This window comes from Pleurodeles waltl, chromosome 5 (genome assembly GCF_031143425.1).
Source record: "Pleurodeles waltl isolate 20211129_DDA chromosome 5, aPleWal1.hap1.20221129, whole genome shotgun sequence".
NCBI classification, from domain to species: Eukaryota; Metazoa; Chordata; class Amphibia; order Caudata; family Salamandridae; genus Pleurodeles; species Pleurodeles waltl.
In genome coordinates, this window is record NC_090444.1 from 966,226,985 (window position 1) to 966,241,559 (window position 14,575).

The 14,575-nt window shown below is 47.7% G+C and overlaps 1 protein-coding gene across 2 annotated transcripts in view; it reads right to left on the bottom strand.

The window, feature by feature from the left end:
- Nucleotides 1-14,575, bottom strand: part of ATL2 (atlastin GTPase 2) — a 541,948-nt gene that overhangs the window by 214,665 nt on the left and 312,708 nt on the right. For both annotated transcript variants that reach the window (XM_069235095.1, XM_069235094.1), the window contains exon 6: nt 4,884-4,940. In XM_069235095.1, coding sequence (XP_069091196.1) covers nt 4,884-4,940 — 57 coding nt within the window. The remainder of the gene's footprint in view (nt 1-4,883; nt 4,941-14,575) is intronic.

Consider the following 14,575-nt stretch of genomic DNA (forward strand, 5'->3'; position numbering starts at 1 on the left):
TCCAGGTAAGTAGTCAACTTACAATCCCAGTCTTCAAGGGTTAGGGTTTCCACAGGGCAAAGTTTAGACACCAAGGGTGCACCACCAGCAACACGGGCCGGCCGGGTGCAGAGGTCAAAATTAGTGTCATGCACCCAATGGAATCCTATGGAGACAGGGGGCACTTAGAAAGAAACAACTTGCAAGTATGTACCCGGGACTTCAGGGCACAGACCTGGTGGGTTTAGTACAACACCAGGGGGGCCACAGGTCAGCACCAAGCACATCCTCAGCAGCGCGAGGATGGCTGGGTGCAGGGTGCAAACACAGTGTTGGGAATCCAGTGTTTTTCAATGGAGGAACTCCGGGGGCCACAAAGATGCTGCAGGCTTGGTCCAGGGAGTCAGCTGAAGAAAACCAATGGCTGGACAGGTAAGTAGAGAGCCACCTGGACGTTGCTGGACCAACCATTGGATTCCCCAAGGCCAGCAGGCTGCGGGTGCAGGGGTAACCTTTAGGCATCATGAAATCTTCACCGGATTTGGTCGCGGTCAGTGGGGGCCTCTGGATTTAGGTTGTAGACGTCGTCGTGTTGGTCATGAGGGGTCAACCCAGGGTGGACTCGAGGTCAGAATCGCCTTCTGTGGACCAGTGGGCCACCTGTACACAGGATGTGCGCGTCAGGTGCATAGTGGGCAGGACTCGTGGATCCGGGGCGGTTCTTGAGTCCTTCTTGGAGGTTTCTTTGTGGATAGGGCAGCTGTCCTCAGGAGATCTTGGTCCTTGGGTAGACAGGCAGTTCTCTGGGGGTTTGCAGAGGTCGCTGGTCCTGCAGGACGTGTCACCTTTTTGTAGCATGAGTCTTGAAGCTGCAGACTGGCTGGGGCCAAGTCAGTTGTCTGGAGTCTTCTCTGCTGGTGTGGCTCTTCAGTCCTTTTCAGGTCGCCAGGAATCCAAATAGAAAGGTTCATGGGTGCCCCTAAATACTAGATTTAGCAGCGTTACAGGGGTCAGAAGGCAGTGGCCAATGGCTACTGTCCCAGAGGGTGGCAGCACCCTTCCTGTGCTAACTCCCTTTTGGGAAGAGGGGCACATTACTAACCCTATTGGCTAACATCCTCTAAAACAAGATGGAGGATTCTGACAGGAGGTTTCACCTTAGCTCTGGGCTCCTTAGGGGTGGTCCCAGCTGGAGTGGGCACTCCTGGTGTTCACTAATATTCACTCTTGACCTGCCGCCAAAAGTGGGGCTTGGTACAATGGGGCGGGTAACTGCACAAGCTGGAGTGCCCTGGGGCAGTGTAACAAAAGGCAGGAGCCTTTGAGGCTCACCGCTAAGTATTGCAGTTCCTGCAGGAGGGAGGTGTGAACACCTTCACCCAGAGCATGCTTTGTCCCTGACCCCTAGGGAGCACAAAGGCTCTCACCCCATGGGGTCAGAAACTTGTCTGTAAGTGGCAGGCTGGCACAGACCGGTCGGCTTCACACTAGAGGGTTGGGTGAAATACACAGGGAATCTCTAAGATGCCCTATGTGTGCATTTTTCAAAACCAAATTTCCCAGTCTTCCGTGAAGCCATCATGGAGCTGAGGAATTCATGACAAACTCCAAGCCCATGTACTCAATATGGCCACACTGCACTTATAATGTTTAAGAATGGATATAGACACTGGAGGGGCATATTGCTCATGCAGCTATACCCTCACCTGTGATGTAGTGCACCCTGCCTTCGGCCTGTAAGGCCTGCTAGAGGGATGACTTACCTATGCCACAAGCAGTAGTATGTGGGCATAGCACTCAGAGAGGGATGCAATGTCGACTTTACCTTTTTATCCCCACCAAGCACACAATCTGGAATGGCAGTGTACAGGAGTTTGGTGAGGGGCCCTTTAGGGTGTCACAATACATGCTGCAGCCCTTAGAGACCCTCCCTAGCCACAGGGCCCTTGGCACTACTGGTACCTTTTACAAGGGACTTAGCTGTTCACAAGGGATGGGCCTATTGTTTAAGCAATGATGTAGTTTAGGGAAAGAACACAGGTGTGGGGGTCTGGTTAGCAGGAACCCAACACACACTCAGTCAAGTTAGCATCAGATGTCAGGCAAAAAGTGGTGGCAAAAAGGGCACTTTCCTACAATTCCCTCATGCATGTGCTGGCCAAACCACGGTGTACCACAGAAAGAAAGTCATGTTTTTGTTGCATTTCTGGTTTCATGGAGGCGAGTCTCAACCACGATGATCTGTACAGACAGCAGATGGAAGTACACTGTTGCTGCCAGCACTGCCACAGCCACACTTATAACTTGATTGGTAACTTCAAAACCTTCAGAGATCATTTCCTCAATGCCCTGTGTTTTGAAAAATCATCTACGAAAGCTCTGATCCCGTTATAGACCACCCTGTGATATCAAACCAGTTGTGGTGCTGCAATTGTGTTCTTTAGCACAGTCATCACAGAACTGCACAACTTTCTGCCTTTTATACTGATCCTTTTGCTCTCTTTCAGGAGTAGCAGTGGTGTCTGGGGTAACATTTCTATAACATTTCCTTACAGAAGGCACAATTACAGCATTAGAGTCAGACTTCAGGATCATGCAAGGTATTTAATTTTTTAAAGACTGGTGTCTTCCACAGTTGATGATGATGACAAATGTGTTTTTTGAGCTTCCTCCAGAAGGCCTTAGTGCGAGGGAAGAAGAGGTTTTGGTGATGCTCTTGGTGGTTGAAGTTTTTCAAAGTTAATACACAGATGTCTGTGGAGCTGCTAAGATTGTGAACTGGTCCCAGAGGACGACAATCTTCTGTGGCTTATAGAGTGTACAAGGGCTCCAGGTTATCAAAACAATTTCCTGTGATGTTGGATATATCATCTTCACAGGAGGTACAGATTTCCCACTGGTGACAGATGTTTGTCTTCATACCACTCTTGGCTTTGGAAGAGACAGAGGTAATGCTGGAATAGTGCAAGGTTCAGGTGGAGGAGGCAGATCAATTAGAATCTGCAATAGATTGTCAGGTGGCATTACAAAGTGAGAAACACCTAGTGAATGTGATGTCTCCTTCAAAGATTGTCTCCTTGTGGGTACTGCTGTGTATGGAGATGCTGAAAATCTTGAAGTTGACTTTGCCGTCACAGATGGGGAGTGTAACCTTGGAGAGTGGGTTGTTGATGTTGAGTAGACTGGCCGGACCAACGGCCTGTGTGACACTAAGAAAGTGATGGCTGGTCTGGATGTTGATCGACATGTCTTAGACATCAATCAAGGTGGAGTCTGCCTTGGGAGTGATTGCTTCTAATTTGACACTGAACTAGACAGTGAATGAGTCACTGTTAATTGATGGTCTTTTGACCTTAAGGAAGTGAGACAGACTCTATAGTGTTTTGAGTCTATGCCCTGAGATATCACCTCGCTGGAGATGATCCCTCTTTCGACAATGAGCGTGTCGTAGTGGAGGCCTGTGACACAGAGATCTTCAACATTTATTAAAAGTGCCATCAAGAGCAGTAAGGAAAAGTGTATTTTCTATCCTTCTTCCTTTCCTCAGATCTTGCTCTGGAGAATTCGTTTTAAGGTGCAGGCATCTTGAAGTTGGGCTAGCCCGGTGACTTTTCAGCCCTCTTATTCTCTTTTGCGGTCATGTCTAGAAGCTTCACACAAGCCTGAGGTTTTTTCTAACTTTTAACGTATTTTTAGACAATTTGTGACAGTAGCCTTGGTGGAATGGATGATAAAGAACCATAGGCTGTTTTCCTCTGTCACAGAAGGACATTTTTCAGATAGTGAAAGGAGTCTGACCGCAAAATAGTTGGGAAACCGCAGAAAAACAGATTCACTCAGATCGGAGTTAAACTGCAAAAAAAGTTATTTCTAACAGATCCCTCCCACAAGTAGAGGTGTGAAAACATCTAGGTGTTTTGAGATCCTTTTCCCATGCCCTGGGGAAAAAAAAAAAAAAAGAAGAAACGACTCAGGAAGACAACAACGAATCAAAGATATCTTGGCATTGAAATCTCCTGGAGCCTTAAAGGGACAGCAAAGTAATTTCACAGTATTACAATGCTGGTTCATCAGACTGAACTTTTCCCTCAGTGTTTGACAGTTTTTTTTTGTCTCTTTACATTTCAGGCTGTTTCAGATGAGACAATGTCATTTTGGGGTTGTTAGTACACCACATCTACATTTTGGAAAACATCTTGCATTAGATAGGTTTCTGAAGAGTCCTGCACATCATATGGACATTGGCAGCCCAAGTACTTAATCCTATGAACACATATTGAATATGAGAAGTTCTAAGGACATGCATGCAGCAGGAATTATTGTAATGTTTATGAATATTGATGACGATCCTAAAATGCAGTATCATGACCAATGATTTAACTGAATAGTCTAAGTAGTATCATGACTAATCAGACCTGCAGTAAATAATATAATTCATATAGGTAAAATTATAAGCATGCAAATAAGATGATTGGTGTGCTTGTAAGGGGCATAATTAATACATTCTACACTAGAACACAGCACACAATGCATACTGAAACAGCACTAGGAGTCCGAACAGACACTCTATAAATACATTTGGTTTGGTCTCCATTGCACATGCTTTCCTGTGTGTACCTCATAGGAAAGACTGGAAGTGGCGGCTAATCATTTTGTTTTTAAGGCACCATTAAAGAAACATTCACAAGTGTAGATCTGTTTCTACACATCACATCTGGCATACCAACATTTATCTAATAGGGATGCCTCTGTCACCCGCAGAGGGCTACAAAACATATAGGCACTGAAATCCAAGCACCGAAATATTAAGTACAAAAAAAAAAACTAGTAAGACTTGTCTGCGTACACAGAATCCAGCATCAAACAGCACATAAAGTCTACAATACAAGCAATTTTCATCTCACCTGAAAAGGCTTTTGGTAAATTTCTTCCATGGCAAGTCGTCCATACTCTGTGAACAACTATTAAGAAAAAATATTAGAAACAGGGTCAACACATTAAAAGAGACTACGTGCAAAATAAATAATTAGCACTGGAATGTTTTCAAACAAAGAATTTTAAATAGTTTCTTTAAAAAAACCTTACACCAGCAATGAGCAAATTTAAATGTTGCCTCATACCGCACATCTTGTCCATGTATGGCACCTGAATTTAATAGTTCACACAATTAGAAAGTTATTAAAATAAGCAGAACATATTAAATTACATTACAGTTTGCAGTACGTTTCAAGTACCTTCACAGCATAAAAAGCATGCATGTAGGCCACAAACTGAAGCTCTTTGATTGCGATGTCAGCGTTAGCTCTCAACAATATCCCAATGATGTCCATATAGTGACAGAAGGGAAGAAGTTAAGGCTTTGGTTGAGAGTTTTTGGAAAGATGTCATGAGAGAGGACCTTCATTACGCTACAAATGCTCAAAATTCAGCACTGCTTGTCACCTTTGAATGCTAACCCCTCTTAATCTGTCCAGATGATTTAATGTAAATTCCTTCTACTTTAGTGGTATCCTTGCAGGCTGTCCATAGTATATCAAAATCACGGAGGCCTTTGAGAAGCTGTCTGTTGTGCTACATTGGTGGCAGCAAGAACTCAAGTTTACTAGAGGAATTAGTGATATTGAAGATGTAATGCTCCCGTGCTAGGTCTTTGTTTACAAATTACTACTTTCAAGCACCTTAGTTCAATTGAATTAACGGATGACTGTTACTGGGTAACCTTAGACTCAAATGTCTTCTCCCTCACAAAGCTCATATAAAACTTGAGACAACTGGTGAAGTCTTCCCAAGAAGAAATAATCATTGAACTTTCTTGTAGTTGCTAAGAAGATATCTGCGCTCACCTCCTCCTTCTCTCAGAATTTATATGCCCTTGATTTCTGGTGCAGTGTCATACAACCTAGAGCTTGTACACACGACCTAACCTTCTCTTCAAACAAATAATATACGAAAGCATCAGACTCTCTTACTGGCAAGATTTTAAGACTTATTCGGAGGTCCGAGGACTTAAATGTCCTCAACTATGTGTGCCCTTTTGCAGCTCAGTTTATTAATGATAGATGAGCCAGCAAAGCATTCAGACTGGTTTCCATGGAGTACTTGTGTTGGACAGACTGGACCTCAGATAAGAAAAATGTGCCTGTTTGTTCCCAAGATGACTGCTACACTTTAAACCTCAGAAATCAAATTGTTTATAATTTTGATGTTTTTGCTTAATCCTTCTTCAAGTAACCATATTAATACATTTATGTTTAGAAAAACTGATATTTGGCTACACAGCATGGTCAGCCTCTATATAAACTACAATCCCAACAAGCCTGATAGATTCATCATCATTAAGAACAGATAATGGAGGTATGATGACTTTGAGAAGCTGCCTTTCCAGCTCCAAGCTGACCTCACATTCCTTCCTGTAGCAAATATTGTGAAGATGGTGAGAATGATTTCAGAAGGTAAAATGGCACTGAAATACCAAGGACACTGCTTTGACGCACACTCTGTTGCCAGCGTACTCTCTGGTAAAGCAAACATACATAGGACTTGGCAATCAACAGATGCTTTTTATAGGGTCCACTTGCATGACAAGCCACCACAGATTAGGAAGAGTGAAATTGGTGCAGGCCCTGGATCTTACATCCCATGTTAAAGACAAATCTCCTGACAGTGTTGATAACTTTTCTCCCTTCAAGAAGGAGTTACAGAAAAAAAATCAGTGAGGAACAATTTCTTATTTAACATGACTAACACAAGACATTTCATAAAATGAATCATGACATTTAACCATGGTGAAGCACTGAATAATGCCTTATGGCTAACGTTAAGTAACTGTAGGAGGGCTCTGGTGTAACCTCCATCTTGGAAACATGGAGCCACACTGTGCTCCCTCCCCATCCTGGCAACGGTCAACGCAAGGATCTCTCATGGAAAGATGCCGTAAGAGGGGCCATAGCCGGGCTCACCAGAGGGAGTACCACAGTGCATCTGTCTCCGGGTCTTCAAACCCCTAAGTTATCGACGACCTAGAAGCCTGACCCACCTATGAGTGGGTCTGGTAATCTGCACTCATCGATGCCTGCAGAAGAGCAGGTAAGTCAGACTCCTACTCCCTTCTAATCAAACCACATATTCTGGAGATATTCGGCTGGTAAACTTTCCATCCTTGCCCCCTGGATACCTCACAGGCCGACCGCCTGTGCCCCTGCAGGCACTGCATTGCATGGATCCGGCTTCCTGGAGGGGTTCACCGCTCCACTCCCATTTCAGACAAGCTGATTTTTGTTGAAGCTTGCATTAAAGGGCGACAGATGATTTTTGTGGGGGTGGGGGCCTAGAGTATGTGGGCATATGGGAGGGGGGAGTATGGGGTGGGGGGATTTGGTTGGGAAACATTTGAGCAACCTTCTTGCTCATTGTTTTCTATGTTTTAACTTTTTTTCCACAGGTGGTCACATTAGTCTATTGCTGCTACTCCAGACGCATGTTGTGAGCAGACACACCCTATCTAGGGACCTCCGCTTCACTGCCCACATGCACCTTAGTGGTCCCTGATGCAACAGTCCACTGACTCCCGGCACCCCGCCGGGCTCCCCTACACTAATGTTGTGGAATGTCAATGGCCTGCTGGCTAAAGTTAAACACTCCTCTATATTAAGCAGTGTCCGCAGCTCCTCTCCCTTTATTCTGATGCTACAAGAAACCCACTTAATGGGTTCCTGATGCCCCATGCTTGCCCGCTATGGCTTCGACAGTCTATCATGCCTGATTTACCAAAGGCTCTAGAAGAGCGGTGATTTTGCTGCACCGCAACCTTCCCTTGACTTACTTTGGCAAAGTCCGACTCCCAGGGTCGTTATATTGCTCTGACTGGGGTGCTGGATGGCCAACAACTTAATCTCCTGTGTGTATATGCCCCCCACCCCTCCCAAAACTGCAGTAGACCGATTCCTAGAGGTTGTCCTGGACGTAATAACACTACTTCCATCAGTTTTTACTCTTATAGGGGTTGACTTTAATGCAGTCCTGGACCCTTCCATCAATTCCACAAGCCCCCCCTCCACTGTTCTGTGTAGTCACGCAAAGTTGCTATGTAACTGGGTCAATAGACTGTTTTTCTGCAACGTGAGGCGAATATGGCACCCTAGACTACGACAATTTATGCATACCTCTGCAGCGCACCACACACAAGCACGGATACACCTAACTCTTCATGATAGCCCCAGATGTGCTCTCTGTGGTTCATACTCAAATCTTCCCCCGTGGGATATCTGACCATGCTCCACTCCTTTTGCGGGTCTGTGATTTCCACCCTACTCAGCGCCCAATGCAGAGTCTAAATGCCTGGCACTTTCAAGATGAATCATTCAGCCAGGCTCTGGGGGAGGAACATACACACTACTTTCAGACTAATGTTAGGTCAGTGCAGTCACCCAGCTCTCTTTGGGCAGCTTGCAAAGCAACTCTTAAGACGGCAGACCTCACCAAACACAGCCCAAGTCTTGAAGCCCAGACCCTGAGCCTCAAGGCACAGCTTTCCACCACCACTCACGCCAACATCACCAAGCAACTACTGTTGCTTCAGGAGGAGATTCGTCACCTTTCCCTTGAAACTGCAAAACATACGTGGTAAGCTTCCTCAGCACGGGTTTATGGATGGGGGCATAAGAATGGGAAGCTATTGTACTGGCTGGCGTCTCAGCCCCTTAGCTAATAGGGTTATTCCAGATATAACTGATGAGATTGGCTGCTCTCACCGTGCCTTCTTCGCGATCACACAAATCTTCGCTACATACTTTGCGAAGCTCTACGCGGAGCGTCTGCGTCCCCTAGCCGAGCAGGTGGCCCCGATCTGGAATAAGTGCCACTCCCTAACTCTCCAACCTCGAATCGCAGGAACTAGACAAAGCCATTAAGTTGTAGGAGATTAATAAAGCCACCTCAGCACTAGCAGCCGGCAAAACACCGGGCCTGATGGTTATCCCACATAGTACTATAGTAAATACAGAGAAATTATAGCTCCACATCTGAACCTATATGCCGAAGCTGCTCAGAAAGGTGCTTTCCCCCCTGAGCTTGATCATGATACAGTTGTAGGTATTCCAAAGTCACTGCCCAGACTCCCCACTAGCCCCACCCCCGGTTCCCAGTGAAGCCTACCACCCCATATCGCTTCTTAATACTGAAATAAAGATCTTTTCTACTATTCTCGCCCAGTGCCTGCGTAAGGTACTATAATTATTAATCCACCGGAATCAGTGTGGGTTCATGCTTGCTAGGAGCACGCAACACTGTCTCACATGACTTCACGTGGCCAAGGCTTACAGTCATCTCCTACCCCCCAGTTGGTACTGCTCCTCATACATTTTGAGAAGGCCTTTGATACAGTTTATTGGTCTTACCAGTGCCGTGTGCTGGTAAAGACAGTGATTGGTCACAAATTGTGCCGTCTGGAACGAATCCTCTATTGTAACCCATCAGCACCTGTCCAGGTTAATGGAGCAGTGTCAGACAACTTCCGTATAAGATGTGGGAGTCGCCAGGGCTGCCCACGTCGCAACTTTTCACGCTAGCGATCAAGCCCCTTGCGAGGATCCTGAGAGGTGATCCCCCTGATACAGAGATGGGTCTGACCCACTGGATGTGAGGATAGTATTGCATTATATACAGACAATGTCTTCCTATACTTGGCTAACCCCGCTAGCAACGGTCCCGATGTTTGCAGCTTTAGGGTCTCCTCGCAGAGGCCTCGGGACTGGCACTTAACCCAGGCAATTCCGTGTTAGTTCCGCTGCACCCTGGATCAGACATACGTTAGAGCTCCTTAATTTAGGGTTTCTTCATTCTGGAGCTGCTCTAAAGCATCCCTCTTCCTAATAGCAACCATGAGGTGACCTGGACAGTGTTTACTGGCTGGATTACGCGACACAGGCTGGTAGTCTAAGCTTTCTCAACAGACCACCTTATGGCATGGTACGTGGCTTGGGGAGGTATCCGCTCGAGGGATCTGCCAGATGGTATGCGACTGACATCACTTCTGGAAGACGTCTAGAGTGGCTCACACATGCTATAGTTTCAAGAACTTAAACAGCAGTACTCCATTTCAAAAACCCAATTTCATAAATGCCTGCAATTGCGACGTGTAGAGGGTTCATATTCTGCCTGATACAGTGCTTCCTGAATTTAGTCTGGTGCAAGCTAAGGTTATGATGGGTGCACCGGGCAAAGGCAGTGTGTCCCAACTATATCGCACCCGGACTAATAACACAATGGACCCCCCTGGCGGGCCTTAGATCTCAATGGGAGGGTTGACAGGGGCAGCTGGACGACAAGGACTGGCGGGATGCCCTGGTGGCCCCAAGAGTTCTGACCATGTCACTGGGACTTAGACTTGTCCAGACTTACTACCTACATAGCACATTTCTTTCACCAGATAGGATGCACAAGGCAGGAGTCCGGGTCAGCTGTGTCCTTGCTGCCCGTGGCCCTGTGCTGAGTTTTTTCAGATGGTGTCGGACTGTCTTAGTATAGCACACTACTGGGAAGTGGTTGTCACTGAACTTCCACCATCCTGTACTTTGATATAGGCTTGGCTCCACTGCTAATCTTGATGGGTGCCCTCTAGTGTGTGGGGGGCAACTGGGCAGATCACGCCTGTCTGGGGACGGCTCTGCTGGTAACTGTAGCCCAGTGATCACTTGTGAAGCCTCCCTTGCTGGCACAGTGGAAGTGTAGCATCGACTGGTGCACCCAAGAGGCGAAACCGGTATATGAGGCTCTGGGTTGCCTGACCATACATGATGAAATATGGGGTAAATGAAACGGTAATGTGGTACCGGACATGTTATGAATGGACCGCCATGGGGACCCAAAGTTCTGCTTTAAGAGCTGTTGAATATTGCACTGTATTGTCATGGTGGGCTCAATTGTGACATGTGTACGTGATTTACTGATAGATTTAAATGTGACTTGTAATATCTTTCCAAAAAACAATAAAAACTGTTTTTCCTCCACCCCCAAAAAAATAAACCCATACCATGGGATGTGGCCAAGCGCCAAAGCAACACAGTGCACCAACAGTGAGCGCCCGCCAAGGAAGGTCAATCCTCCCTGATCCTGCACTATGGGAGGCAGTTGGTGCCCACAATCTTCTTCCCAGGCTCTCGGTGAGCCAACCGACATGCTGGCTGACTACTGTGCATTGGCATTTGTGGCACCATCAGCTAGAGGCTGAGGTTGCACCAGTCTTGCAGGCTGAATGGTGGCATGGAGGAATGCACTGAGATGGGGTAGAGTCTGAGGCCTCCTACGGCGGGCCCATTGATCCGGACTCCTGGCAGTGGCCAGGCCGTGCTGCAGGGGACGTGGTGGGGCCGGAGGGGGGCCTGGTAAGCCAAAGCCCCGGTTGGGAGGCAGGTCGGCCACATCCAAAAGGAGACGGGAGAGCACCAGAGTTCACAGCGGCAGGGCAGAGGCACCTGGAACTGTGAGCCCCATATGGACAAGCTCCTGGGGACAGTGGATGGTGCTGATCCTCCCGGCAGCGGCATGAAAGGGAGAGAACAGTGATGAAGAGCAGTGTAAAGTGCACTGAGGCACTCGGACGGGCACATGGCAGCTAGGATCTTGTATTCCAACCCGCAAGTAGCAGCGCAGCAGAGGATGGTAGACAGCTTGGGGCTGTACTGGCTGGATCCGTTGGAATGAAGGGCAAGTCCAGCAGCTGGAGTGCATCACCGTGGCCCAGATACGGAAGTGATCCTGCCTTCCATCTCAGCAGACTGAGTTGGTAACAGTAAGGGGGAGAGCATGGGGGGGAGAGCAGGGGAGGGGAGGGCAAGGGGGGAAACATTTGCAGGACTTGGTTAGCACGGTCAGCGCTATCTTCCCAGAGGGTGATACCTGGCTTGCACGAACGACCCAAAAACGAAGTCTGTAAATCTTTGTGGTCTGCCACAAAGGAGCTCTGGATCCTGATCGAGGATGGGATGGTGAGTCCCAGAGTATTACTACCAGAGATGTTTCCTCTGCTGCAGGAGCCTGGTTAGTTACCATGATGCATGACAAGGGACAAAGCACCACATCACATAAGCTGGAGAAGTGTGCGTTCCACGCCCAGGAGCTGGAGGGTGAGCAGGTACATGAAGACTGCGCCTCAACTGACAGAGGCATATTCCCCCCGTGCCTTCCCTCAGGGATCTCTTGAGGGCAGTAGGGGTTACTAAAACAACGCTGGAGCAGAAGATACACACGGTGCTTGAGATCTCACCCTCATTCGAGCTAACCTGCAAAAGATGTTTATGTGGGTGGTGACAGTGAAGGCTACAGTAGAGGAGCACAGTGGAGCTATTCAACAACTGCAGACAGAGGTCCGCCACCTCAGGGAGACTACCAGCCACCTAAACGCCAGGGCTGAGGATACAGAGGGGAGATCGAGGAGGGATAATGGATGCTTGGTGTGTCTGCTGGAGATGGTCGTAGGCAGGAACCTGGAGCAATTTGTGGAAGACGTGCGCCAATCCACTCCAGCCAGTGTCTTTCTGCCGATTTGGTGGATAGGGTCCATCAGGTCCTGGGGGTTCTTCCTAGGCCTGGAGCACGGCTGCAGCCAGTAATCACAAGATTGTTCAATTACTAGGACTGGGAGACTGTGTTGAGAGCTGCCAGGATGTAAGAGCCTCTCCGGTTTGAGAACCATATGGTTATGATTTGTCCAGAATTTACACGAGAGGTGCAAGCACAGCGCAGGCCATTTCAGAAGGCCAAAGTGGAACTGCGAAAAAGGAGTATACAGTGCATGATGCGCTTTCTAGCAAAACTAAAGTCTTGGTAGACCAGAAATTCTGGTTCTTTCATACCCTGAGTGAGGTGTGGAACTGGCTGGAGACCAGTGGTCCAGGGCAGGCGCAGAGCAGAAATGCCCAGACGGGAAGCAGCCAGCCACACTCAGTGCTGACAATGATGACCAGCCAGTGCAGTTACAGGTTGTTGAGTAGTAGTTCATGGGGAAAGGGTGAGAAACATCTTGAGTATTGGTGGTGTGATTTGGGGGGTAATTCAAAACCCACAGAATGAAATAGTTGGGTGGACGGTGTGGGTGCAGCCAGTTTGGCTCAAATGGGATGACAGATACAACAAGTAGGCCCATACGCAATACTGGACCTCTTGGCTTGTCTTTATCCTGGAATGTGAATGGATAGGGCCCCCAAGGTAGGAAGAGGAACAGTTTATAGATTTATCAGTAGGCACATGCCACTCTTACCACTCCTATAGGAAACACATTTGAAGGGCAATAACTGCATTTCCGGGTCAGGTTAGGTACAAAACTGTGGCTCACTCTGGGTTTACGTCTGATGCGAGGGGTGTGGGTATTCTAGTGTGTAGATCTCTCCTCTGACTGACAACTGTGGACTGACAAGGAGGGTTGCTATGCTGTACTACTAGGGACTTAGGATGAGGAAACTGTCTTGGTGGTACCATGGTATGTCCCTCTGGGGCTGCAGTCCCCAGCCTCTGGAAAATATGCAAAAGTGGATAATTCAAGCTCCGAATGCATTATTAAGAATAGGGGTAGACCATAATCTGACTATGCACACAGACCTTAAAAGACTGACTGCCAGGGGTGCCATACGCAGGGAAGACCATAGACTAAAGGACTTTACCCGAGCGATGGGGTTATAAGACCTAGGGAGGGCTAGGTGGCAATTTTCATATGCATCTTCCACCTCCCAGGTGGGCTCGAGACTAGATTACTTCCTGGTTCCCCCTAATTCAGGCATACATATCATGATATCACCTTCCTGCAAAGGGGGATTTCAGATGATGCACCGCTTTATATCAGGCTGTCGAAGCAGACCATGGTCTGAGGACCCTTGTGGCACCTGGACCCTTGATATATTAAGGACTGGGATACTTGGCTAGGCTGGGGACCACAACAAAGAACTACTTCACTGACAACCGAAGCTCGGTGGGGCATGAGGTAACAATGCGGGAGACACATAAACCAGTGATACTGGACTATTTGAAACTAGGAAATTTGGGCAGGAAAAAGGAGGCGACAAAATAACCGGGGGACATGGAAAGGCGCTTTTTACTGTGGGAGAAGGATTACAGGGCCACTCCTACTCCTGAGATGGCACATGGCCTTGGGCTCCTGAGGGAGGAATACAGGTAGCTAGAGAAGGAGGAGGTGCCAAGATGGCTTAGGGCCATGTAACATGACTGTACTGGTCGACAATAAGGCAGGGAAGCTTCTGGCTTGGTTGGTGCACTGAGAAGGGGGTCAGAGATGGGTGCGGGAGGTGGTCACGAACTCTGGATGCCGTAGACCGCTTCAGAAATTACACAGAGCTTTGCGGAATACCTGAAGGGCCTCTATTATCTCAGGTGGAAATGCATGACTGAGGAATTACAGAGCTTTATAGGAGATATCCTTACCCTGGTACTGGCATTACTGGACAATGCTACATTAGACAGGGATCTCAAGGGGACAGAGATTGCAGATGCCACACGCCATCTTAAGGGAGGGAAAACTCTGGGTCCTAAAGGCCTGCCGGCAGAATATTTCAAATGCCTGGAAAGGCAATGGGAGGAGTGGCTCCGT